Here is a 25,948-nt window from a genome sequence, read left to right on the forward strand (position 1 = left end):
TATCACAGCATTTCGTCATACCTTTGCGATAGACTAGACGGCTGATCACGACGATGGTGATCCTGTTGTCATGGCGGCGAGAAGAGTCGGGGATGAAGTCGGTGTGGTTGACTGCGTTGGGAATGACGGACACGATCTTCGGGTCGAGCGCCGCACGCAGCACAGTGTTCTCCTTGCTGGTGTAGGACACACATACGATGTGGTTGGTATCGCACAGCGACACCGTTAGAAGCTTGTTGGTTAGCACGGAGCTGATGTCAGCAAAGCCGAAAAGCGAATGGTCAGTGAAAACCTATAAAACAAGTCAGAATTTAATATCACTTCACTACGGCTGGATATACACTGAAATGCAGTAATCCAAATTGGCCATTGAATACCTGCAGTTTAAATGCAGAATATGAGCCACATACCGTGTTAAGACCCATGGTCTTTGCATGGAACAAAGCATCGTGGCCCATAGCGGAAAACGAGCTGTGAGCGTGCACCACAGTGATGCGCTCCCTGACAAACACACAGCGCAGAAGGGGGAGACTGTGGAAGAAAGTCGTGGTGGTGGACTGGTTGTACATCACCTGCAGGGGTAGGTAATAGACCTTCAGGCCATTGGTCAGGTACCTGATGCCCTTCCTGCAGCCGTAGGCGTGCGTGACAACGACCACCTTGTGTCCCCTCTCAATAAGACACTGGGCAAGGAGGTAAATGTGACTCTCCACTCCTCCCATGTTGGGATAGAAGAAGTCAGACACCATGCAGATGTTGTGCTTCTTGACAGGGGGCTTGACTTCATTGACGGCATGGCTGGAAGATGCTGCTGCTCTTCTTCTTCTTTTTTGGCTCATCATGCATCACCGGCGCTAACAACACAACAAATGGGTTTAGAACAATTCTGTGTTGACATAAGTAGAATGTAACACTATGTAGAACAACTGGTGTTATGCTGAAATAGTACCCCAAGAATGCTCCGTAGCTTGTTTGGATTCACCCTTTAACATTAGCATAGAGCTAACTAATACTTTCATCTCTTTACTTCAAACTTGCCCTACCGTTTCGCCCGACAAAATACAGACAAATGCGTCCGTGGTGTACACTTTCCTCTCATCGTGGGAAGCCCACCGCGCCACTCGGTTTGCCGCCTGTGCGCTACTTCCTGGTTTGTGACGTCATATGACGAGTATTATGGTGGCACCTCGTGTGCCCCCTACTGCTGCATCTGAGTATTGCAGTGCAACGCCAACCATACATACAGATATTAAAATGTAAATGACATACAGCACTGACTAGAATCTAGTCAGTGCTGTATGTCATTTACATTTTACATACATACAGGGGTTGGCAACCCAAAATGTTGAAGGAGCCATATTGGACCAAAAATACAAAAACAAATCTGACTGGAGCCGCAAAAAATTAAAAGCCATATTACATACATATAGTGTGTCATGAAATATACATTTAATTAAGAGGACTTAAAGGAAACTAAATGACCTCAAATATAGCTACAAATGAGGCATAATGATGCAATATGTACATATAGCTAGCCTAAATAGCATGTTGGCATCGATTAGCTTGCAGTCATGCAGTGACCAAATATGCCCGATTAGCACTCCACACAAGTCAATAACATCAACAAAACTCACGTTTGTGCATTCACGCACAACATTAAAAGTTTGGTGGACAAAACGAGACAGAAAAAGAAGTGCCATAAAACACGTCCTAGAAAGTCGGAGAAAGTTATACATGTAAACAAACTACGGTGAGTTCAAGGACCGCCAAAATTAGTAGGATAAAACGGCGCTCGCCAAATACTCGAATCAGTGAAGCATCTTTAATGTAAACAGTGTGCTTTATAACAATTAGGGAGGTTTGCCTAATGTTTGTCCTCCTACAGAAACCATATTAACACAAACATTTTTATTTCCACCCATCTTTTTCCATTTTTCATACATTTTTGAAAAAGCTCCAGAGAGCCATTAGGGCGGCGCTAAAGAGCCGCAGGCGGCTCTAGAGCCGCGGGTTGCCGACCCCCGGACTAGATAGTATACATCTGCAGTATAGTACTGTAGTATACATCGTATGTACATGTATGTAATATGCATGCATGTACAATACAATATACTGCCTCGACTCACCACCACTCCCACTCTCTCCTCCACCTCCCCCATCCAAACACATCCAGCTCCCATCCATCCGTCACCACTGGGGAGGAAAACAAGGAGGGATCACCGGGATTGCTTTATCTGCCACGTCCGTGTCAGCACGCGTGATTTATTCACATTACCAATAACAACAACAAGCCGCTGTTTGACAGAGACAACGCCAAGAGGACGCTCGGATACCCGGAGGAAGACGGTATGGGGGGACACACGGCGGCGTTTTTTCTCTTACTTGCGGCGACCTTGACACTCTCATCCGAGGTAAGTAGTACCGGGGAAAGCCCCCCAGCACGGTACATTGCCCAGCATGTAACCGGGAGTCAGTGAGCCTTTCCTGGCGGGATGAGGCAGGCCGCTGTCAAGTCGGAAATATTATGACGTGAAAGACATAACGGTGCCAGTGAATATGAAATAATATTCTCACTATTACAATATGTTTACGTGTTAAAATAACATTGAAAACGCTCAATATTACGATTTTTTAAAGATGATTCCTAACATAGTATATGCGTCGTATGTATTGTACTGTGCAACACAGGTTTACCGCATACGTCTAACATAAGCAGTGCTAACAACTAGCATCTGCCAAAACATTAGTGCCAACAAGGCCCAGCGCCATTTTCGACAACTAATTCCGCTATGTTATTTATAAAAACACAAATTCCACGGTCCACATGTTTAGTACTAGCTCTCGCCGTCTTTAACAAAAAAGTATTCTGGATTATTATAGTCAGCTAGCTTGCGTAGATAACAACGTTTACGCTTGTTAGCATTTCAGCTAAACTGCTACGCTCAGCTAATTTGTTGCGTCTGACAATAACACATAATAAGCGACAATGTATGTATATAATTACTCCCCCTGTGTGTAAATAGTTTGAATTATTCAACAACTGCGTGTTTTTGGCAATATTTCAACACTTGTCAATTGCTAAAGAGATCGCTATGTGGTTTGACATAAGCAAGATGGCGCCTGCTCTTTTGCGGCTGTCATCACACGAAATCAAACACACTACTGCAACTTCAACGGCATTTGACACGATTACTACATGAATATACTGGATGATATACAATGCTAAAATAGCTATTTTCAACCTAATGCGGTTCGGATTACTTACAAAGCAAAACTATTGCAACCTTCTCAATATTGACATGATTTAAATGGGGGGCCGCGGGCCATATCTGCCACATGGATGACAATACGTGGACAGAGAGTTATTTTGCAGCTCACTCTTTAAAACACCAGATAATTCATGTCATATAAAGAATATTTTGCAACTATTCTTAAAAATGCTTGAAGTCACTTGTTTGCTAAGCCTTTTTGCAGTTATTTTTTTTAACAATGTGGAGGGTATTTCTAGAGCAGGTCCCTAAAACAGAAGGGTGCTCCTGTCACATAGAGGATCTTTGTATCTTGGATCTTTGAAAAATATAACAATCATATCTCAGTGTAAATAACGATAAAAGACATGTAATGTAAATTAAGTAGAAATGAGACAAACTAAATCTGAGCAAATTGTGTTGAATGTGTTTTGTAATTTAGCCTTATTTTATCTGACAGTCTTGCCCAAATGATTTTGCTTAGGGCACAGTTGCCAAACTCAAACTCAGATGTGGCCCGCCACTTCATTTTATTTGGCCCTCGAAAGCCTGGAAGTAATATGTATCAATAAAGTACTATAACTTTTCTTACTTAATGTATTCTTTCTTTCTATTGTGGGGAAAAAATATATATGTAATCGCAAATTGTTAACTTAAATATTGTCTAATTATGCAAAACTATATTATCAAACATTCAAACCATTTTTTAATATAAATAAATACTAATAATAATGATTTCAAAGCAAGTTATCCATCAAATTGTGCAATGTAAAAGTAGCAATAGATTTCATGGTAAAATTGCAAAATTTGTTGTGGTTTTTACAGCATTTTTCTCTAAATGAAAAAAACAGTACTGTTTTTACTGTAATAAAATGCGGTGCCTTTTTTGGCACAAAATCTACAGTTGTTGATTTGCGGTTAAAACAAACAAACTGGCAGCTCAGGTGCCAACATTTTACTATAAAATTGCAGTTTTTTTATTTACAGTAAAAAAACAAATGTATATTTTACAGTAAAATTCGGGCAACTGAGCTGCCTTTTTTTTTTTTAACCATAAAAACAGCACTACGGTTTTTCCATGTACAGTTATATACACTAAAGTTTGAGGTGAAATTATTGCAACTTACCATATTTTTTTTACGTTTTAGTTTTTAAAAAATCTACTAATAAAATGCATTAAAAAATTGTTTAATAATAGTATTAGCTAAACATTCTATACACCAAGCAAGACGGTACAAAAAGCAATGCTAACGAGTAATGGCAAAGCGAGCTTGATTTTACAGCGACGAAACAACAGAAGAATAAGTTCTTAGTCCACTTTATCAGACGTGTAGATGGAACCGCATTACAGCGGAGAGTAACCAGCTATGTACAGTAAAGTAGGAAGTATATTAAGTACGAGTCTAGAAAAAGAACAATAAAAGTAGTTACTCAGAGCAGAGAAAACGGAAAATGGCACAATATGTTAGCAAAAGGAAGAGCCTTGGTATTGTTTTAAAATGGTTCTATCATAATTTCTTTGTCAGATAAAGAGGCTGCATTATATATCAATCAATCAATCAATCAATGTTTATTTATATAGCCCTAAATCACAAGTGTCTCAAAGGGCTGCACAAGCCACAACGACATCCGCGGTACAGAGCCCACATAAGGGCAAGGAAAAACTCACAACCCCAATGGGACGTCGATATATACATATTTATGTCGATATATATATATATATATATATATATATATATATATATATATATATATATATATATATATATATATATATATATATATATATATATATATATATATATATATATATATATATATATATATATATATATATATATATATATATATGGATTTCAGGCCATATGGCCCACTATCACGGTGACTATGACTGAGTCTACATCGCCTCTGCTGATTGCTGCCAAGAAATGCTCAACTCCATTGCTTCATCCGACCATTACTCATTCTTGTCTGTTCAGGTGCCTGCTGATGACTCGGTGGGTTTGCTAACCGAGCCGCAGGTGGCCATGTTTTGCGGCAAGCTCAACATGCACATCAATGTGCAGACTGGCAAGTGGGAATCGGATCCCTCTGGTTCTAAGAGCTGCGTCGGCACCAAGGAGGGCATCCTGCAGTACTGCCAAGAGGTACTTCAAAGGGGGCCTGGGTGGATTAGAAAGACAATAAGCAGGGGTGAAACATTTAAAACATGTTTTTTCTGCAGGTGTACCCAGAGCTTCAGGTCACCAACGTGGTGGAGGCCAACCAGCCCGTCAGCATCCAGAACTGGTGCAAGAAAGGCCGCAAACAGTGCCGCAGTCACCCACTCATTGTGGTGCCTTACCGCTGCTTGGGTACGTTAATTCTGCATGTGTATGCACCACAAACACCATAGTTCTATTTCTAACAGTAAAGATAACCTTGTGGTTTCAGTCGGGGAGTTTGTGAGCGACGCCCTTTTGGTTCCGGATAAGTGTAAGTTCCTGCACAAGGAGCGTATGGACCAGTGTGAGAGCCATCTGCATTGGCACACTTTTGCCAAAGAGGTGCGTCACTGTTTCAGCCCCTCCTCCCCATGCGGTGGATCTTATACGCCATTTAATCTTTCTCCATCTGGTCTCCTTTTTGTGAGACCGAATTACCTAAAAAACACGAACAGTTAAATGTTCATCATGATGATCAATGTCATTTGTTTATCTCATTTAGGATGAACAGGGCATGTCAATAGTAATTCTACAGCCCATTGAGGCAACAATGTAGACTAGTCGGGCCTGAATTTGCTGCACCCTCTGCTGTTCTTTTCAAGCACTGAATTTCATTTACGCCTCTCAGCGAGGAAAACTGATACACTACAGTAGCACTAATGTCCCACCATATCTAATTTACAGATGACATATTGCCACTTACAAACTCACAAAATTCAAAGATGGATACTTTTTTTGTGAGGAATAATAACATGTTGACTTCTACGACAATATTCCTCTGCAACCCATTTTTGTGAGGACAATACATTAGTTGGGCCTGAATTTTCTTTAGCCCCGTGCTGGTTCTTGCAAGCATTCAATTTCATGAAGTGTCTCATTGTTTAGCAATGAAAAACCATGCACTCATGTAGCAAACATATCCCAATATGGATACTTTTCAGTTATACAATTGAAATCATCTATCTAGCTTAACACACAAGATTAAGAGATATATACTTTTCTCGGGACCGAGACAGTCTGACAGTAGAAATGCAATCAAACATACTTCCTGTTTTATTCCTACCCCAGCCCATTAAGGCAGTAAATTACAATGATTGGGCCTGATTTTCTAGCGACATTTGATGGTTCAAATTAGGGCTGCACTATTATGAGAAAAAAACTAATTTAGATTTTTGTCACCAAAATTGTGATTGCGATTCGATTTGCAATTTTTATAATGTATACATAAAACTGTGAAAACAGCAAGTGAAGGCAAACTAGTTACTTTTAGACTGTGAATCAACATATTCTTGTCTCAAGGTGCCACACATTAGAACAATATGAAGTAATTTACTATTTGGCTTTATGCGAACTCACAGCTTTTTTTCTATTCTGAAACTGAAGAAATAACCAATACAAATATACAGTGATTATGATGTAATTATATTACAATATACAATAATAATGCAAGTAACTATTTAAAAGGATTGAAAGGTGCTGCTATATCAAACATTAGTATCTTTTTTTTCGAAGTAAATGGTCCACTTCAGACAATCGTTTTTTTAACATGTCTTCTCTCAAACCTACTCGCTGGACTTCTTGTTTAATTGGTTCCACGGCCCATTTAGAAGCAAAGTACAGTAATCGGGGTTGGATTTCTTGATCACAACTTTATCACAAACAAATACCTAGGCCTCCTTTTAAAAGGGAACTGCACTTTTTTTGGAATTTTGCTTGTCGTTCATAATCATTATGAAAGATGTGACGATGGGTGGATTTTTACAAAAATGCATTGTAAATATTAAATACATTCAATTAAAATTCTTACAATGGACCCTATATGGGAGCCGCTCTATTCTGCTTATAAAGCCCTTAAATAACATCCAAACATCCACGTTAAGGTTTTATATACATTATGTAATATGGCACATTTATAATAACATTTACCTATTTTTATAATTTTAAGCATATGTGGTCATTAATTTAAAAAACACATCACATTGTTCACTTTTTTTTTCAATAACATCACTGATCACCGCTCACTGCAGAGTCCAGGAGAGCCAATAAACATAATAAAACATCACTTACCGTGCAAAGTCTGCTGTCATTAGGATGCCGACTGCTAGGATGTTTATATATTCCCATTTAGATAAAGAATGACTCATAATCCTCGCAAAGAAATGAAGCTAAACATCTTTTCGTGTTGTTCTCGTCTAATTTGGCTGTCAACTTGTACCTACTTGTTGAAATACGTCCTCAGCCTTCTTATATCCAGGTCAGAGGCATGATTTGTAATCTAGAATAATCTTCTAGGGCAGTGGTCCCCAACCACCGGGCCTTGGCCCGGTACCGGTCCGCGGACCGATTGGTACCGGGCCGTGCAAGAAATTAAATTAAAAAAAAAAAAAAAAAAAAAATTTTTTTTAATTAAATCAACATAAAAAACACAATATATACATTATATATCAATATAGATCAATACAGTCTGCAGGGATACAATCCGTAAGCACACATGATTGTATTTCTTTATGAAAAAAAAAAAAAAATCCCCCCCCCCCCCTGTCCGTGGGACAAATTTTCAAGCGTTGACCGGTCCCCAGCTACAAAAAGGTTGGGGACCACTGTTCTAGGGAGCAGGGAAGCGAGGAAACAGCTGACCACTCGATGATGTCAACATTACACACAAGCTCCTGACCATGGCGCCGCTATAAATAGTTTGTGTCCGTTAGCTTATAACAGCAATATCACCAATACTTTGTTAATATTCAAGTCCCGAAATGTAAATTGAATATTTTTGGCACCTTTTAGATGTTTTTTTAACTGGATTTTATGGGCGGAATAGAGTAAGCAGACTTTTAATTACAAGTTAGAATGCATTAAAAAAACTCCATCCTTCGTCACGTCTTTCATTATGATTGTGAACGATGCAGTTCCCCTTTAAACTTGTGATGATGGTTTCAGTTGAAAGATGACGATAGGAGTCAAGATTTTTGCATCTTTTGTTCAAAACCAGTCTTGCGCGGACCGCTCCACGAATCTCCATGACTACGGGATGCTATGGCCGTGTGACATCGACCGTTTCCGAGGTGTGGAATTTGTGTGCTGCCCGGCTGAGGCCGAGCAGGAGTCGGATAGCGCGGCGCTGGACGGGGAAGAGTCGGACGTGTGGTGGGGCGGATCTGAGCCTAACGAGAACAACGAGAACAGGTAGCCATCTTTTTGATAATACTAATTCACCTATATGTGTGATTCTGAACGGTCTTTCTCCTCAGCATGACTCAGCATGTCGACACGGAGCCCACCGCTGCAGAGGATGATGAGGAGGAGGAGGAGGATGATGAAGATACTTTTGAAAGGGATGGCGAAGAGGAGGATGAGGAGGAGGAGGAAGAAGAAGACGACGGCATGACCAATGAGCGGGATAGTGATGAGCGCAATGCGAACGTTGCCATGACAACAACTACCACCACTGAATCCATTGAGGAGGTCGTCAGAGGTAATAAAATAGCATTTTTATTGTCTCGATAATTTCTGTGTGGATTATATCTATATGTTTTTGTGACATGACCTGTGTGTGTGTGTATACACCCCAGCCGTTTGTTGGTCACGTGCCGCAAAAGGCACGTGTGGTGCCAAGCTGGAGCGTTGGCACTTCGTGCCCAAAACGGGACGCTGTGCCCCCTTCTTGTTTGGGGGCTGCGGGGGCAACAGGAATAACTTTGATTCCGAGGAATACTGCTTAGCCGTCTGCAGCAGCTCCTGTAAGTTACCTCCTAGGATTGGGAACGCGGACAAAACTGTGTCAACTCTATAAAGCCTGACTGCAGACTGTCTCTCTTTACTACTCACACTCTCAATTTTTTCCTCAGTATTCTTTCAACTTAGACCTTTTTGAGGACTGGCAAGTCAATTTGATCTAATTATGAGATTACATTTTAGTCTTTTCATATGTTCAGCCAACATGTACTAGTATTCCATTTTTTTCCCCAATATAGTATCTCACATTTCAGAGATCCTTGTATTATACAATACTGTAGAAAGTAAACTTGGATATACTTTGGAGCAGTAGTGTCATACTTGTTCTTATTATTGAGGGCATCATCGCAATCATGGCTGCCCTTTAAGGGCCACATTAAATTAAGTGGCAGACCGCAATAAATTATATAGAAGACCACATTGAATAATGTGTCAGACCACATCAAATTATGTGGAAGACGACATTGAATGACGTGGCGGGCCACTTAAATGGTGTGGTGGACCACATTGAATGACGTGGTGGACCACATTGAATGCCCTGGTGGACCATTTTAAATGACGTGGCGGACCATTTTAGATGATGTTGCGGGCCACATAAATGGTGTGGCGGACCACATTGAATGACTTAGCAGGCCACATTAAATGCCCTGGTGGACCATTTATGATGTGGAAGACTACATTAAATGATGTGGTGCACCACATTGAATGGTGTGATGGGCCACGTTAAACGGCTTAGTTGACAATATTGAATAACGTGGAAGGCCAGGTTATATGATGACGTGGTGGGCCACACTAAATGACATGACTGGTCACATTAAATGATGTGGAACACCGCATTGAGAAGTGGTGAACCACATTCATTACGTGGTGGACCACATTGAATGAGGTGGTGGACCACATTAAATGACGTGGATGACCACATTGAATGACGTGGTTGGCCACTTTAAATGATGTGGATGACCACGTTGAATGAAGTGGATGACCACATTGAATGAAGTGGATGACCACATTGAATGACGTGACGGGGTCACATTGAATGATGTGGAACACAGCATTGAGAAGTGGTAAACCACATTCATGACGTGGTGTACCACGTTGAATGTCGTGGTGGGCCACATTAAATGAAGTGGATGACCACATTGAATGACGTGGTGGGCCACATTGGATGACCACATTGAATGACGTAGAAGACGTCATTGAATGATTTGGCAGACCAGATTAAATGATATGGAAGACCACATTGAATAACGTGGTTGGCCACATTGAATGATGCCACATTAAATGACATAGAAGACCACATTGATTGATGTGACAGACCACATTGAATGATGTGGAAGCCCACATTGAATGACGAGTGGACGACGTTGAATGACGTGGTGGCCCACATTAAATGACGTAGAAGAACACATCACAGGATGTGGCAGACCACATTGAAAGATTTAGCAGACCAGATTAAATTATGTGAAAGACTACATTGAATGATGTGGTGGGCCACATTGAATGACATAGCAGGCCATATTAAATAATATGGCCAGGCCCATTGAATAATGTGGCAGAGCACACTGAAGACGTTGCAAACCATATTGAATAATGTGATGGGCCACGTGAAATGACATACTGGGCCAGATCTGGCCCCGGGCCTTGAGTTTGAAACATATGCATTAGAGTAGTCAATGTACTGATACAACTTTTATAGTACCGGTAGTGCAGATTTAGTGTCAACAAGCAGACACTTTTGTCTAAATAGCTGGCAACACAAGTAAGTCCGCTCCTCCGTGTTGACTCCATTTTGAATTCCTGTTTACCCTCAATGAACCATGGCTCCACAGCACTTGTGCATCCCCAAGCTTGACGGTAAACAATGCACAATCTTCTTGCTCCTCACTTGTTTTGCCAGATAATTTAGACAATATTGGTTGTGTCATTTTCAATGTCGACGTATATTGCTGCTCCTCCACATCGAGAGGACCCAGATGAGGTGGTTCGGGCATCTGGTCAGGATGCCACCCGAACGCCTCCCTAGGGAGGTGTTTCGGGCACGTCCGACTGGTAGGAGGCCACGGGGAAGACCCAGTACACGTTGGGAAGACTATCTCTCCCGGCTGGCCTGGGAACGCCTCGGGATCCCCTGGGAGGAGCTGGACAAAGTGGTTGGGGAGAGGGAAGTCTGGGCTTCCCTGCTTAGGCTGCTGCCCCCGCTACCCGACCTCGGATAAGCGGAAGAAGATGGATGGATGGATGGATGGACATATATTGCTGTACAAACTGTACACTGACTACTGCAAAGTATAGCAAGGTTTACTTTCCATAGTATTTTCCCTCAAGATATAATAAAACATGTAAAAAGCAAGAATAGTATTAGGTTAATGGCTGGGTGAAGTTCCTTTCATATTCAGATAACAATATATTTAAAATACTACTTTAACACGACAATGTGTGGATCTGCTTTTGATGCTAAATGGGATTTTCCACATTGAATTTAAATTGCAAAAGTGGATCAGATTGAAATAAAACTTAATTTGACATGACTACTTCCAAAACTGCATACACACAGCAATTTTGTCGACATTGTATGCAGTTTGACAAAGATATAAATAGCAAATACATTGTACGTTGATGCAACAAAAGCAACTACTGAAGAATGTTGGAGCCAAGGTCCCTCGTTGTGAAGACGTTCCCGCTAATCCGCTAATCACCTCCAGATCATCTGCTCGCTGATCTCATTGTCTTGTAAAGCGATCAGTCACACTAACTGATACTTAACTCCAAGCATGTGGAGCAGGACAAGCTTTAAATCTGGAAACAGCTGCTGATGCTGATGATGGTGCACGTGTTTGCATGCCTTGCTGCAGCAATGTCTTGACTCAGGATGTCTAAACCAGCTGACTGGTGCACCGTTGTTCTGGATGTGTTTGTGAAGAGAGGTGGAGAAAGTGCAACTCTTGCCTTGATCCTGACTCGGCACTTCTCATCTTATCTTTAAGCTCCCACACCCAACCAACATAAACACACATCTTCACTGGGAAATGTATTGCACATAATAACCAGTGTCTTGTACAACTTCCTCTGTCTCTAACCTGATCACTGTATTTCCTCAAATAGTGGCCTGTGCCCTTAGTGATTGGGGGTCTTGATGAAAAGCAGGGTGCGATGCAAGCTTTAACAAATAAATTCTTCCCCTAAAATAGACACTAATTTTCTTGCAGCTGAAGAGAAAAATAACAAATGGTGTCTTTACTGTTCTTATGTTACTTTAGCACTGCGGTTTAGTTCACATTCCATATATAATTTGAATCAAATATCTTTATTTAAAGAAAATATATTTTTAAAAATATGAAATCATTTAAAGGATATGCTTGAAGAGGTTGTTTGCAACTTCCTTACAGTTACATTTTTAAAGCAAAAAATGTAACAAAAACACCACCGGCTAGCTAATGGTTAAACAGAATACATTTGTTTGACAATAGTCTATATTTTTCACAATTACAAAATGTATGCAATAAACATTTTACTGACACAAATAAGTTGATTGGTGTTTACGGCGGTCACTCACCCGGTCTCAAAAAACTCGGGAGGCGCAGGAAGCGCGTGCACACTGCGCGTGCAGTCATGTTGTTGTTATTAAACAATATACATTCAAAGATAGCTAACACTAGCTACCAAAATTTTTATTATTAGCTAGCAACGCCTAAAGCCAATGCGCGTGTTTGTGTTCTGTACTTACGTAATTACGTCATTACGTTTGAGAAGGCATAACAGAGCGGGATATACTATGTAAAATATATTGGAAAGTTGGCGGCCTCTAGGCATCTTTGTAAATGTTGCAAACAGCCCCTTTAAGTTTTAATTTACATTACTTAATTTTAATTAAGTAACATTATTTTAACATATTTTAAAACATGAAATAAAATTGAGCTACATTGAATTAAGTGTCATTATTTGGGGAAAATATATTACTGGGAAAAAAATTAAACTCTATAGTAAATGTTAGAATTTAATTAATTAATTTGAATTAAGTATCATTTTTAAGGGAAAATATATATTTGGAAAAAAATGATTTACTTATTTAAGTTTTTAATTTAATTTAATTTTAACTAAATTTGATTATTAGAAAAATATTAAATTATCCATCCATTCATTTGCTATGCCACTCATTCTTATTATTGTTGTTGGTAAGCGTGAGCCTATATCCCAGCTGACTTCAGGCGACACTTTGAATTAAGTGTCATTATTTGGGGAAAATAAATGAATGGAAAACATAAAATAAAGCCTTAAAAAATGTTTGAATTTAATTAATTTAAATTAGTATCATTATTTGAGAGAAGAATATTATCGAAAAACATGTATTTAAGCCTCTAAAAGGGTTAATGTGAACAAAAAGTGAATACAAATAAATACTTTACTTCAAATAAATGTCTGAAATCAAATAATTGTACCCAACAATACAAAGCATGCATTTAGCCCCTAATTTATTGAATATTATTCTTTTAAAAAACAACATGTATTTATTTGTGTTTCTGGTGAAAATACTGTAGATACTAAACATGAAAACATTTTACAATAGAAACATGTTTTTAAATATGTAGTCTATTTGTGGAAAGTAATGCATTTGCACAAATAAAGGTCTTACCAAAACAATGCCTTACGTCAACTACAGTCTATTATGCCAGTATTTTTTATCTTTTATTATTATATATCAACAAAAAATGTGTCTCTTCAAATTATGTGACATTTAAAATGTAAACATATAACAATTACTTTTGTTTGTGTTTCCGACTTAATTTTTCTGTAGAAGCTGAGACAACATTAGTAAATAGTCTTTCTTAAATTATTATTTTGGTAAAATAAATGGATAAGCGGTAGAAGATGGATGGATGGATGGAAATAGATGAACACCTGCTCCTCTCTGCTGTTCGGTGAATATAATTGAGGAAATACAGTATGTGTTTTTTAACAGTGGATGTTTAAAATGTTATGCAATGTTACGTCCTTTAACACTATATAACGTCGCCTTTGTTGAATGTTTTAAAGTAACAAGTCAACTTTTGAGTTAAATTTCTTGTCTGCCTTTTCCTTTGTTCTCTTTGAACCCTCCATCCTTCTGCCTTCCTCCTTAGTACCCACCATGATGCCGAGTGCTCCTGATGCTGTGGATCAATACCTGGAGTCTCCCGGCGACGACAGCGAGCACGGCGACTTCCAGAAAGCCAAGGAAAGCCTGGAGGCCAAGCACAGGGAGAAGATGTCGCAGGTTAGTGATGGCGTACTTTTCCTAGATGTTGTGCATTGTTGTGAGGGCTTCGTGTTCTTCAGGTGATGAGGGAGTGGGAGGAGGCTGAGAGGAAGGCTAAAAACCTGCCACGTGCTGACAAGAAAGCAGTCATTCAGGTACAAGCACAACACAACTGTCATGTTTTCAGATAAAGTGTCACCACAGCAGACAATGTTTGCATGTATGGAACGGCAGCACTTCCAGGATAAGGTGGAGGCTCTGGAGCACGAGGCTGCCGGAGAGAGGCAGCAGCTGGTGGAGACCCATATGGCCCGTGTGGAAGCTCTGGTCAACAGCCGCCGACGCATGGCTCTGGAAAATTACCTCAGCGCACTGCAGGGAAACCCTCCTCGGGTATACACACACACTCACACGCACACACACACCCACACACTTGTCACACTGCAGTTCCACACTATTGCAAACCACAACCACACTAATGCAGTGGAACCTTGATTTCATCAACTTTGAAACGTTTGTATATTGAAGCACATTTCAATTAAATTTCCTTTATTTAACCAGGTAAAGACTCATTGAGATTAAAATCTCTTTTTGAAGAGCGACCTGACAAAGAGGGCGGCTCAAACAAAGTTACAATAATAATTACAACAAGACAATACAACAGAACAACAGCAGTCATACCACAACAGGTCAAAAATAATTTAAAAGGATTAAGTAATAATTCAATTTGAAAGCAAGTACATTGCCCAGGAGAACTGGTTTCTCGATCTTTTAAAATGGACTTAAACTCCCCCAAAGTGATCAGGGGCCGTACTTATCAAGCTTCTTAGAGTGCCATTTTACACTTAAGTCCTGAGAATTTGCGAAATTTAGTCCTACTCTCAAACTTAAGAATAAAAGCTTTTTATCAACGTTCTTAAGTCTAAGAATCACTCCTACTCTCCACGATATTTAAGAGACCTTCAGAGGTGTCTTAAGTGGTTAGGAGTTGCCAGCAGGGGATGGCACTGAGGCGAGAGAGACGTGCGCGAACGTTCAGGGAACGGAACAATGTTTTTTTTTTTTTGATGACGAGCAGCTGATCAAACGGTATCGTTTAGACAGAGCGGATATTATTTTTGTCACAGATTTAATACTTTTCGATTCCTTGTTGATTTCTGCATGTGTCTGCAGTGGGCTAGTATATATAGAGCCACCCACACCAGTTTCAAATTAGTTGCCTAATTAATGAATTGGAAAGAAAATGTTATGACAGTAGCGTATGTGTGTGGCCGTGAGGTGAGTGACGTCAGTGAGTGTGTGGGCGATAGAAGAGAGGGAGCGGTAGTGTGAGTGCCGGCGGGGACTACTTTGTTTTGTATTATTTTGTAGTTTATTGTCAAAATATACACTCCCATTGTCCACTTAAATATTTCCAAGATATTTCTTTATTCTTAGACAACGGATTCCATTCCGTGATTGGTCATTTCTATGTACACAGAAATGACGTCACCTAAAATTCCGTTTACGGCACATAGTAATGTCGTAATTCAGCTCTGAGTGTGACACTTAAGATTCAGTCCTACACTTCGCTGAAAGTGTGAGTAAGACGCTTGATAACTAACTTTTAAGTGCAGCTTTCAGCGAAGAATTTATTTACTCTTAAGTCAACTCTTAGCAGACTTCTTAGGAGTAATTCTAAGAAGCTTGATAAGTACGGCCCCAGATCTTTCTGGATGTCATTCGATGACCAGAGAGCAGCATAGCTTACCAAGTTCTGTGTTGGCTTTAGGAACCAACATGTGGAGGACACCCTGAGAGTAGGCTGTAATGACTGGAGTCTCTACACACAAAGGAACACACATAGGTGGGGACAAGTCCAAGAAGACATTTTTATATAAAAACTATCCATCGAGAAAGTCTTCGGGCAGTTAAAGATGGACAATTTGCCTTTGCATACAAAGTGCAGTGGTGGACAAGATTTCCACAACCAGTAATACAACGTAAGGCACAGTGATATACAGTGTATTTTTTTCAAGTAAGTGCCAGGTGCATTCATAAAAAGCAAGTCTCCATAATCATGTAAGATAATAAAGGTGGATGAGATCAGATGTTTCCTAACTTTTAGGGAAAAACAAGACTTATTTCTGAAAAAGAAAAGATTTCTCCATAAGAAACAACGTAAAAATGAATAATGGGTTCCAGCCCCGACAACAGTCTATATTTTAGTAAAAGTTTGCACATTTTGAATCAAAGATCGGCCGAAAGGTTTTTTTCAATGGTTATTAGTAGTCAAGGAGACCGATAACCAATATTTTGAGGCAATATTAATTTTCAGTAAAAGTTAGCTAAACAATACTAGTATTCGTCAGTAAACAACTGGACAAGGCTTTAAGTTGTACACAAATAAAAAAAATTAGGCAATGTCGAACCAGTAGCGATACAATGTTTTGGTTCATTTAGCACCAAACAGCGTCAGGGGAGTTTACAAAAACCTTTATTACATGTATCTAATGCTGCATTCCAAAATTTAGGAAATATCCTGGGAAAATTTGTAAAATATATGGTATTTTTAAATCAATAAAAAAAAATCATTGCCTAGACTCAAACAAAAGTTCTCCACATCACAAGAACTCGCTATCCACTCAATCACAATTTTATAGACATTTTTGGATTTAATACATACCTCATGAGGAGCCCTGATATATTGCGAACATTTAAATAAAAACAATTCTGGGCTCCTTCACGTAGCTTATAGTTGTGACGTGTCTGTGGATGTTCTCATTCATCCAGGTCATTGTATTCTCAGGGCATTCAATTGATCGCACCTGGACTGTTCGGTTTGTCTTGGAAGACGTTTCGCCTCTCATCCATGTAGGCTTCATCAGTTTGTGCTCTTTGACTTTAGTTTAGTTTATTATTCTTCGGTCAATGGTCAACAAAATAAACAAACAGTCATACATTCATAGATTGAAAAAGAAAATGTTGCAGACCGAAAGGGTTTAGGCTGAAGTTGAACACTTATTGCGCCTAACCCTATAAACAATGTCAAGTACAAGATGAACTTCCGAAAATTATGAAATGCCCTTTGTACAACATATTATAAATACACATTATACACAACATAAACACAGTTAAATTATTTACACAGTAAAGGCATGTGAAATATCCTTGTACACATGTTAAACCTTTGCACCAATTATATACCATGTACAAACAATTATACTTCCATTATTATTTATATCTCACATTTAGTTTTTGATTAACATTGATCATAGTATTAACTACAGTGTTGATTCAAGAGTGATATATTTTTTCAAGACATTGGTCTTAAAGTGTTTTTTAAATGTGTGAAAGGAACTGGAACATTTTAAGGAATCATCCAAGTTGTTCCACAGTTGAACCCCCCTGACAGAAACACATCTACTTTTTAAGCTCTTTCTTATCTTAGTTCTTAGATTGGTCAGACTAGGTCTGACTAGTTGCAATCGATTGAATGCCCTGAGAATTATAGTTGAGAAATTTTTCAACAAGGCTGTCAGCATTTCTTCCTGCATGTTACAGAAAGTATAAGAATGTGTGAGCTGCTGCCTGCTCTTCCTTACCTCAATAAAATAAGTCTCTTATTTGTCAAGATATTTACCCAAAGTTTGGATTTTTAGCAGAGATATATTTTCTGTCGTCTTCATGTCCATCCATCTATGTCGCATTATTTGTTTGGATCACGGAAAATGTAACTCACGGCGCTCCATTAATGAGCCCACGCTGCGACTGCTGCGGACGGAGCCTTGTCGAGCGACTTGATTGCTGCAGTAGCAAAAACAAACAAAACGGCACCGGGAAGACGTCGGGAAAGATGGACAAACACAGGATTTCCTGAGAAAAAGAGTAGACCATGAATTGATTTATGTGGACCGCGACTTAAACAAGTTGAAAAACTTATTCGGGTGTTACCATTTAGTGGTGAATTGTACGGAATATGTACTGTACTGTGCAATCTACTAATAAAAGTTTCCAAAAAACCAGTAGATCAGCATTGCATCAGAAGGAGAGAAATGGGGGGCGTGGCCTCATGAGCCCCGGGATGAAAGCAGTTTAGCAGACCGGGGAAGAATTCTAACAAGAACTCAAAAATAAATGCCCTGTCAGATATCAAAACATATTTGGGGATAATTATTTACAATGTGCGTAATTTGTATTCTTACTTTTTTTTTTTTTTTTAAAGGCGCCAGCAAAAAGGGCACTTTTCTAATGCAGGGCAAAAAGAGCTGGCAAACCAAAAAATTATGTAAAAAGGCTAAAAACACTCAAAAAGTAACACAATAGCTAATAGTAGCACTGCTGACTGAATGAGGATGGGAGCTCGATCAGCCCGCCCACAATGTCTGTGCCGCGAGACACACAATGGGTGGATAAAATGTCCGTACACAAAGACAAGGTTTGTACACCAAAGCATATATTCATTTGATCTGTAGTTCGTAAATCAAAAAGTTTGTACAATGAGGGGTTCGTAAATCGTATTCTACTCTATATCACAAATGCTGCATGAATTACAGCATCCCTCCAATTATTGCCCGCTTCCTAATGATTACAGCATTTTACAGTGCATATTGTTTTCAAATGTTAAAGTCCAACTTTTACCTCACCAGCCTCGCCAGGTGCTGAGCCTGCTGAAGAAGTACGTCCGGGCCGAGCAAAAGGACCGTCAGCACACAGTCAAACATTACGAGCACGTCCGAACGGTCGACCCCAAGAAGGCTGCGCAGATTCGGCCTCAGGTATGCCGCCTAATGATTTTTTTTAAAATATAATGTTTTGTTTTTTTTAAATAAAAGCATGTCAACTTTTGTTCGCCTTCTGCAGGTTTTGACCCACCTGCGTGTGATTGACGAGAGGATGAACCAGTCCCTGGGTTTGCTCTACAAAGTGCCCACTGTGGCCAACGAGATACACAACCAAGTCTGTAAGTTTCAACATCATCTTTACAAAAAACATCTTGCATAAAAGGGACTGCTAAAAAATATACCACAATGAAAAATAATAGCGCAATGTATCGTCACATCATTCATTGCCAACCAGAAAGTGGCCTGTGAAGTAACCAACACAGGCTACAAATAAACCACACATAAAGGAAAACGATTGATTATTTTTGACGAACTGACCATCAGAGCAAATTTGCTTAAGTAATATGTACTCATGTGCACCCACTGGGGGAGCCACTAATGTCATTTACCCCACTGGGTGTCCTAATTATTTCATATGTTAAATATGAGCATTAAAGCTGCATATCTATCCTAGCTGTCATCGTGCAGAGAGTCCAGTCCGAGCTGTCTCAGCAGGTTTCTTCCTTGCAGAGTGACACCAGGGTGAGTCGGGTCGCAGCCACCCACCCTCTCTCTCACCCGCCCCCACTAAATGAACGTGTAAATACAGGATCACACACACTGTGATCTGACTCAGCACACGTGGAGTTAACGGGTCCTTTTTTTATCTTAACGTGAACAAGGTGGACAGGATGAGCTACGGGAACGACGCCCTCATGCCCGACCAGGCCTACAGCTTCGCTCCTATGGACCCAAGCCTCGACAGGCTGGGCTTCATCCACCCTGAGAGCTTCAACCAGCCCAACACTGAGAACCACGGTAAGACACACACCCAAAAACACTTTAAAAAGCTGATAATTTATTATAAATTGGTTACATTTCTTCACAGTTGAGCCTGTCGATGCTCGCCCAGTTCCAGATAGAGGACTACCCACACACCCTGGTAAGTATTACAAGTTCACCAACATCTAAAGTTCAACATGTAAAACAAAGAAATCTAATTGTAAATTTTGTAAAGTACATAAATCTGTTCCAGTGTCAAACTATCCCCATCATGACACCTATTATTACTAACTGCACATTTTAAGTAGCATTTAAAACTCCCATAAAAGTGTAAAAAGAATATAAGACAACTACAATTATGTAAAACAGCTCACCCGTGTTTGTAGCATAATACTGCCACCTAGTGGCCTTTTTTGGGTATTGCTAAAATAAGTGCTGCGTAGTGCATCTATATGTGTGTATATATATATTTATGTATGTATACATATATATACATGTGTGTGTGTGTGTATATATATATATATATATACATATGTATATATATATACACATATATATGTATGTATGTATATGAATATATTTGTATGTATATATACTGTATATATATATATATGACGATTTACATATGTATATATGTATGTATGTATGTTTATATATGTATGTGTTTATAAGTTTTTATGTATGTGTATATATGTATAAATCGATGTGTATGTACCGTATGTAAATATCGGTATATATATGTGTGTATATATGTATATATTGGTATATATGTTTATATGTGTGTATATATATTTATATATGTACCTGTGATGAGGTGGCGACTTGTCCAGGGTGTACCCAACCTTCCGCCCAAATGCAGCTGAGATAGGCTCCAGCACCCCCCGCTACCCCGAAAGGGACAAGCGGTAGAAAATGGATGGATGGATATTCATATGTATATATTTATATATGTATGTGTGGATATGTATGTTTATTTATGTAAATGTGTGTGTGTGTGTGTGTGTGTGTGTATATACATACATATACATGTATATATACAAACGTACATACATATATATATGTCTGCATATAAATAAAAGAACCACTGGTGTATTTTACAAGTGTATTTATTTAGTGTCTGAATTCGGAATTCTAAAACTTTTCCATGTTGCAATAAGTTAAAATTTCCTGTTATATGGTTATCATCACACTATTTTTTAATTTTTTAAAGGGTCTGCCCTGAAGCCAGAAGAGATGCCCCAAGTGCGACTGGAGACAAAGGAGAGGCAAAGTGCTGGCTATGAAGTCCACCATCAAAAACTGGTCAGAAAACCTTACACTACTTCTCAGGAACATCATTAGATTTGTTTGCACCCATTAACTTTTTTTATTTTATTTTTTTTAAATATCAGGTATTTTTTGCTGAGGATGTGGGCTCCAATAAAGGTGCCATCATCGGGCTGATGGTGGGAGGTGTTGTCATAGCGACCGTCATTGTCATCACCCTGGTGATGCTGAGGAAGAAGCAATACACTTCTATTCATCACGGCGTCATCGAGGTAAAGGAACACCACAAATACCCATTTTTATCAAACAGTGAAATGTTCTGAACTCCCGTTTCCATGCCAGTGCGGCACTGAGCAGATTAAAGCCACACGGATGGAGCTCAGTTTATCACATAAACAAAATGTTGTAATGTTATGATATTAGAAATAAATAGTCAGCAATGTTTCCCATAAACTGCCAAGATACCTGTGGCGGTGGGGGCGTGGCTATGGGCGTGGTCACCATGACATCATCGAGTAATTTGCATAATTTACTACAATGATATGATTACCTCTAAAAAGGCTAAAAAAATGTATACTTACTAACTAATAACAGTTTTGTTTTAAATGTCCATCCATCCATCCATCCATTTTACAATATAATTACAACAATTTATGTACATATTTATATACAGATTTGAACAATAAGTTATTCACTGAAATATATTTATTAATTGTGGTTCTTACAAAAAATATATCTTATAAAATATAAAAGCTAAAATGTCTCTTAAAGGTCTGCCCCTTTAATTAGTGCATACTAAATAATTTAACTTTAGCCTACTACTACAACCATATTATTTACCAGCAACATAAAGTGAAACAGAGGCAGAGGTGTCCTGCCACTGTCAGTAACAAATAAACAGAAAACAGTAGTGGTCAAATACAAATAAGGCAACAAGAGAAGTATCCTACACTTCTCTTTTGTAAAGTAAATCTGAACAGCCTATATGGGCATCTACATCAACTATATGATTTGCCTGAGAAGCTGGACAGGACAAAAAAAAAAAAAAAATGTTCATGTTTTTTTTAAATTTGTGGCGGACGTAATTCTTTCGTGGCGGGCCGCCACAAATAAATGAATGTATGGGAAACACTGGTCAGATTATAATGAGAAAATGTTACCACAGTTTTAGGCTGCATAGCACACCTAAATGTAAGCCACACCCACCTCATTGTTGTACATAAATTGGCCACACAAGCCTATAAATCGCAGGAGTACACATTGAAATATCAAATATTAATATAGTATTAGGCACTTGTGTTCAATTACAAATTTAACACAAACATTGCCTGTAACTTGGCTTACAGTTGCCTCGTAAAAGTCTTCGCCCTTCTCCTTCTTCGGCTTTAGGGCTGCGTGGTGTGCATTTTTTGCGTCTCCTTCATGATGAGGGTGAGTCCATAAGACGCTAAATGTGAACAATTTCCTTGGTCTGATGTGAGAAGGCTAAGATTATTGTCGGCTTGTGAACCTGGAAAATCCATGAATTATCCGCAACACTGGTATTGTGTGGTAAAACATTTGCTGCTTATAGACTAGAAATCAAATTAGAAATAAAGACATAATATTAAGAGGGAAAAAAGTATTTAATGAAAAAAAGCATGGAGGAAAAAAGTCAGATTTTTAAGAGAAAAATAAAATGTTCTGTAAATGCAGTCAATATGTTGCAAAAGTAAAAGTGTTACATAAAAAATGTGTTTCTATGTACAAAGTAAAAACTATTGAATAATTATTTATTTGTAGACAAATATAACAAAATATGTAATATTTTTATGATTTTTTACCCCCAATTTTGGCTTTTCCCTGTCAGAAGTCGCCACAGCAAGTCATTCGCAGTAATGCTTTTGGTTTCATTTTTACCTCTGATGCCTGGGAATTGAACCCATGCCATCTGCTATGAAAGGCAAAAGCATGTGCCGTTACACCACCACATATTGTCATATTTTCACAATATTATAGAATACTATTGAAAATGTATCATTTAAGCCATTTTAGTAGTCAGTATTTTTGCCTGAGTCAATGCTGATGGCATTAGGGACGGCGTCCATAACCCGGAGGGCTCCTCGTACGAATCCGGCTTCTGCCATCCAAGTCACTGCCGTTGTGTCCTCGGGCAAGACTCTTCACCCATTTTATTCCCACACTGGTGTGTGAATGTTTGTGGCGAGGACAAACACAGAAAAAAGAGATCTCAATAGAACTTTTCCTATATCAAAGTAAGAAATGTTCAAAAGTGCACTTACAATGCAATGCATCACATATTTCCAGTTGTTTCGTTACAGTTTGGTCCCATTCCCCTGTTCTCTGTTTGTAATTGAACAGTCAATAAATAAATAATAAATACATAAATATACCATAAGTAAATAAACAAATATTAGATACAAAAATAATATATATGTATTTTTAAAGGTTCAAGATGTTCATCATAATTGTTGTTGTACTTAGTGAACACTTGTAGTTTGAACAGTCTCTTTAACTGAATAATATTAATGCTTTGTTTGTGTAATCCATTCCATAATTTAATTCCACATACAGATACACTAAAGGTCTTAAGTGTTGTACCTGCATACAAATGTTTTATATCAGATTTTCCTCCAAGGTTATATGTCTCCTCTTTTGTTGAGAAGAATTGTTGTACATTCTTGGCTAGCAGGTTATACTGTAGTTTGCTTTGTACATAATTTTAGCTGTTTGCAAATGCACCAAGTTGTTGAATTTTACTATTTTTGATTCAATAAATAAAGGGTTTGTATGTTCTCTATATCCTACATTATGTATTATTCAAATTTTTTTTTTTTTTTTTATAAAAAAAATCTGCTCCAAAAATAACAAAGCGTGTGGAATAAAATAAGAATGAATATGACGAATAATGATTATGAAACATGACATAGAATGACTTACAAATGTGAAATAATATTACATAAATTAATAGAACAGTTATAGGTTTTTATTTGATTTTAATAGCTTTTCCTCAAGGTGTGTTTTTCTCAGGGGACTTTTGCTGCCTTACCGCTATTAAGCGTGTGTTCTTTTAGGTGGACGCGGCGGTGACACCAGAGGAGCGTCACCTGGCCAAGATGCAGCAGAACGGCTACGAGAACCCCACCTACAAATTCTTTGAGCAGATCCACAACTAAACAAAAACCAACCACTCCGCAGGCTCTGTTCCTGTCTTGCTCCTCTCCACCCTTCTGTTTGTTTTTAAACGTTTGACTTGGATGAATCGCCGTGGTTTTAAAGTGAAGGAGCTGCAGGACAGAGCCGTGCGGATCCCCCAGTTGCACAGCGTATACTAACACTAATTTCGGCAGACAAGGGTTACTCCGCGTCACCTGCACATCTTAGCCACACCTGAACCCTTGCACAACTCCTTGACTGACTATAGATATACAGTATATATAGAGAGAAAGAAATATATGAAGAAAATTGTGTCAATACAGCACTATCCGCTAAATATTTCAACATTGTAAAAAAATGAAAGAAAAACAAACATAAGAATGAATACTGGCGGGTTTTTTTTCAAGTGTAACATATGAAGAAGGCGACTAGCTGTTAAGTCGATGTCGTGCATGGCGGATACAGTTAGCATACAAGAACTTTGAGATCAGGGGCGTCCAACGTTGTGATGAACTGAAGTACTGCTACCTCGGGTTTCATTATCAGGCTGCTCCTGGACACACTATCGTATGAAAAGCCAAGCTATTTCTCACATAGGAAATCTGTTTGACACCCAAACACAAGACTTTTTCAAAAGAATAATGATCATTTTACAGACAAACAAGACTTTTTCAAAATAAAAATGATCAATTTACACACGGACAATACTTTTTCAAAATAATAATGATCATTTTACACACGGACAAGACTTTTTCAAAATAAAAATGATCAATTTACACACGGACAATACTTTTTCAAAAGAATAATGATCATTTAACACACGGACAAGACTTTGTTCAAAAGAATAATTATCAATTTACACACGGACAATACTTTGTTCAAAAGAATAATGATCATTTAACAGACGGACAAGACTTTTTCACAAGAATAATTATCAATTTACACACGGACAAGACTTTTTCAAAAGAATAATTATCATTTAACACACGGACAAGACTTTTTCAAAATAAAAATGATCAATTTACACACGGAAAAGACTTTTTCAAAAGAATAATTATCAATTTACACACGGACAAGACTTTTTCAAAATAATATTGATCATTTAACACACGGACAAGACTTTTTCAAAAGAATAATTATCAATTTACACACAGAAAATACTTTTTCAAAATAATATTGATAATTTAACACACGGACAAGACTTTTTCAAAATAATACTGATAATTTAACACACGGACAATACTTTTTCAAAATAATAATTATCAATTTACACACGGACAAGACTTTTTCAAAATAAAAATGATCAATTTACACACGGACAAGACTTTTTCAAAATAATAATGATCATTTAACACACGGACAAGACTTTTTCAAAAGAATAATTATCAATTTACACACGGACAAGACTTTTTCAAAATAAAAATGATCAATTTACACACGGACAAGACTTTTTCAAAATAAAAATGATCAATTTACACACGGACAAGACTTTTTCAAAATAATAATGATAATTTAACACAC

General features: G+C 38.4%; 2 protein-coding genes across 6 annotated transcripts in view; one reads left to right on the top strand and one right to left on the bottom strand.

Annotated features, from left to right (window-relative positions):
* piga (phosphatidylinositol glycan anchor biosynthesis, class A) overlaps positions 1-3,381 on the bottom strand; it is a 25,151-nt gene extending 21,770 nt beyond the window's left edge. For 2 of the 4 annotated variants that reach the window (XM_062068948.1, XM_062068952.1), the window contains exons 1-3: positions 950-1,132; positions 411-854; positions 22-292 (exon numbers count right to left, since the gene is read on the bottom strand). In XM_062068948.1, coding sequence (XP_061924932.1) covers positions 22-292; positions 411-842 — 703 coding nt within the window. In that variant the 5' untranslated portion in view covers positions 843-854; positions 950-1,132. Of the gene's footprint in view, positions 1-21; positions 293-410; positions 855-949; positions 1,133-3,265 lie in introns of those variants that run through there. The other 2 variants (XM_062068951.1, XM_062068949.1) reach the window with 2 other exon arrangements.
* Positions 2,147-24,855, top strand: LOC133664380 (amyloid-beta A4 protein-like). 2 transcript variants are annotated; one of them, XM_062068946.1, is made up of 18 exons: positions 2,147-2,411; positions 5,228-5,395; positions 5,473-5,602; positions 5,682-5,794; positions 8,445-8,638; positions 8,704-8,927; positions 9,025-9,192; positions 14,305-14,438; positions 14,501-14,575; positions 14,655-14,813; positions 19,049-19,177; positions 19,263-19,362; positions 19,698-19,765; positions 19,906-20,041; positions 20,112-20,165; positions 21,216-21,307; positions 21,397-21,543; positions 24,346-24,855. In XM_062068946.1, exons 1-18 carry the CDS (start codon positions 2,349-2,351, stop codon positions 24,445-24,447), a joined length of 2,256 nt encoding a protein of 751 aa, XP_061924930.1. In that variant the 5' UTR covers positions 2,147-2,348; the 3' UTR covers positions 24,448-24,855. The 2 variants fall into 2 exon arrangements, with proteins under 2 accessions (XP_061924930.1, XP_061924931.1); XM_062068947.1 differs by lacking the exon at positions 9,025-9,192 and having other exon boundaries at positions 2,150-2,411.
* The last annotated feature ends 1,093 nt before the right edge of the window (positions 24,856-25,948 follow it).

This window comes from Entelurus aequoreus, linkage group LG14, assembly GCF_033978785.1.
Source record: "Entelurus aequoreus isolate RoL-2023_Sb linkage group LG14, RoL_Eaeq_v1.1, whole genome shotgun sequence".
NCBI classification, from domain to species: domain Eukaryota; kingdom Metazoa; phylum Chordata; class Actinopteri; order Syngnathiformes; family Syngnathidae; genus Entelurus; species Entelurus aequoreus.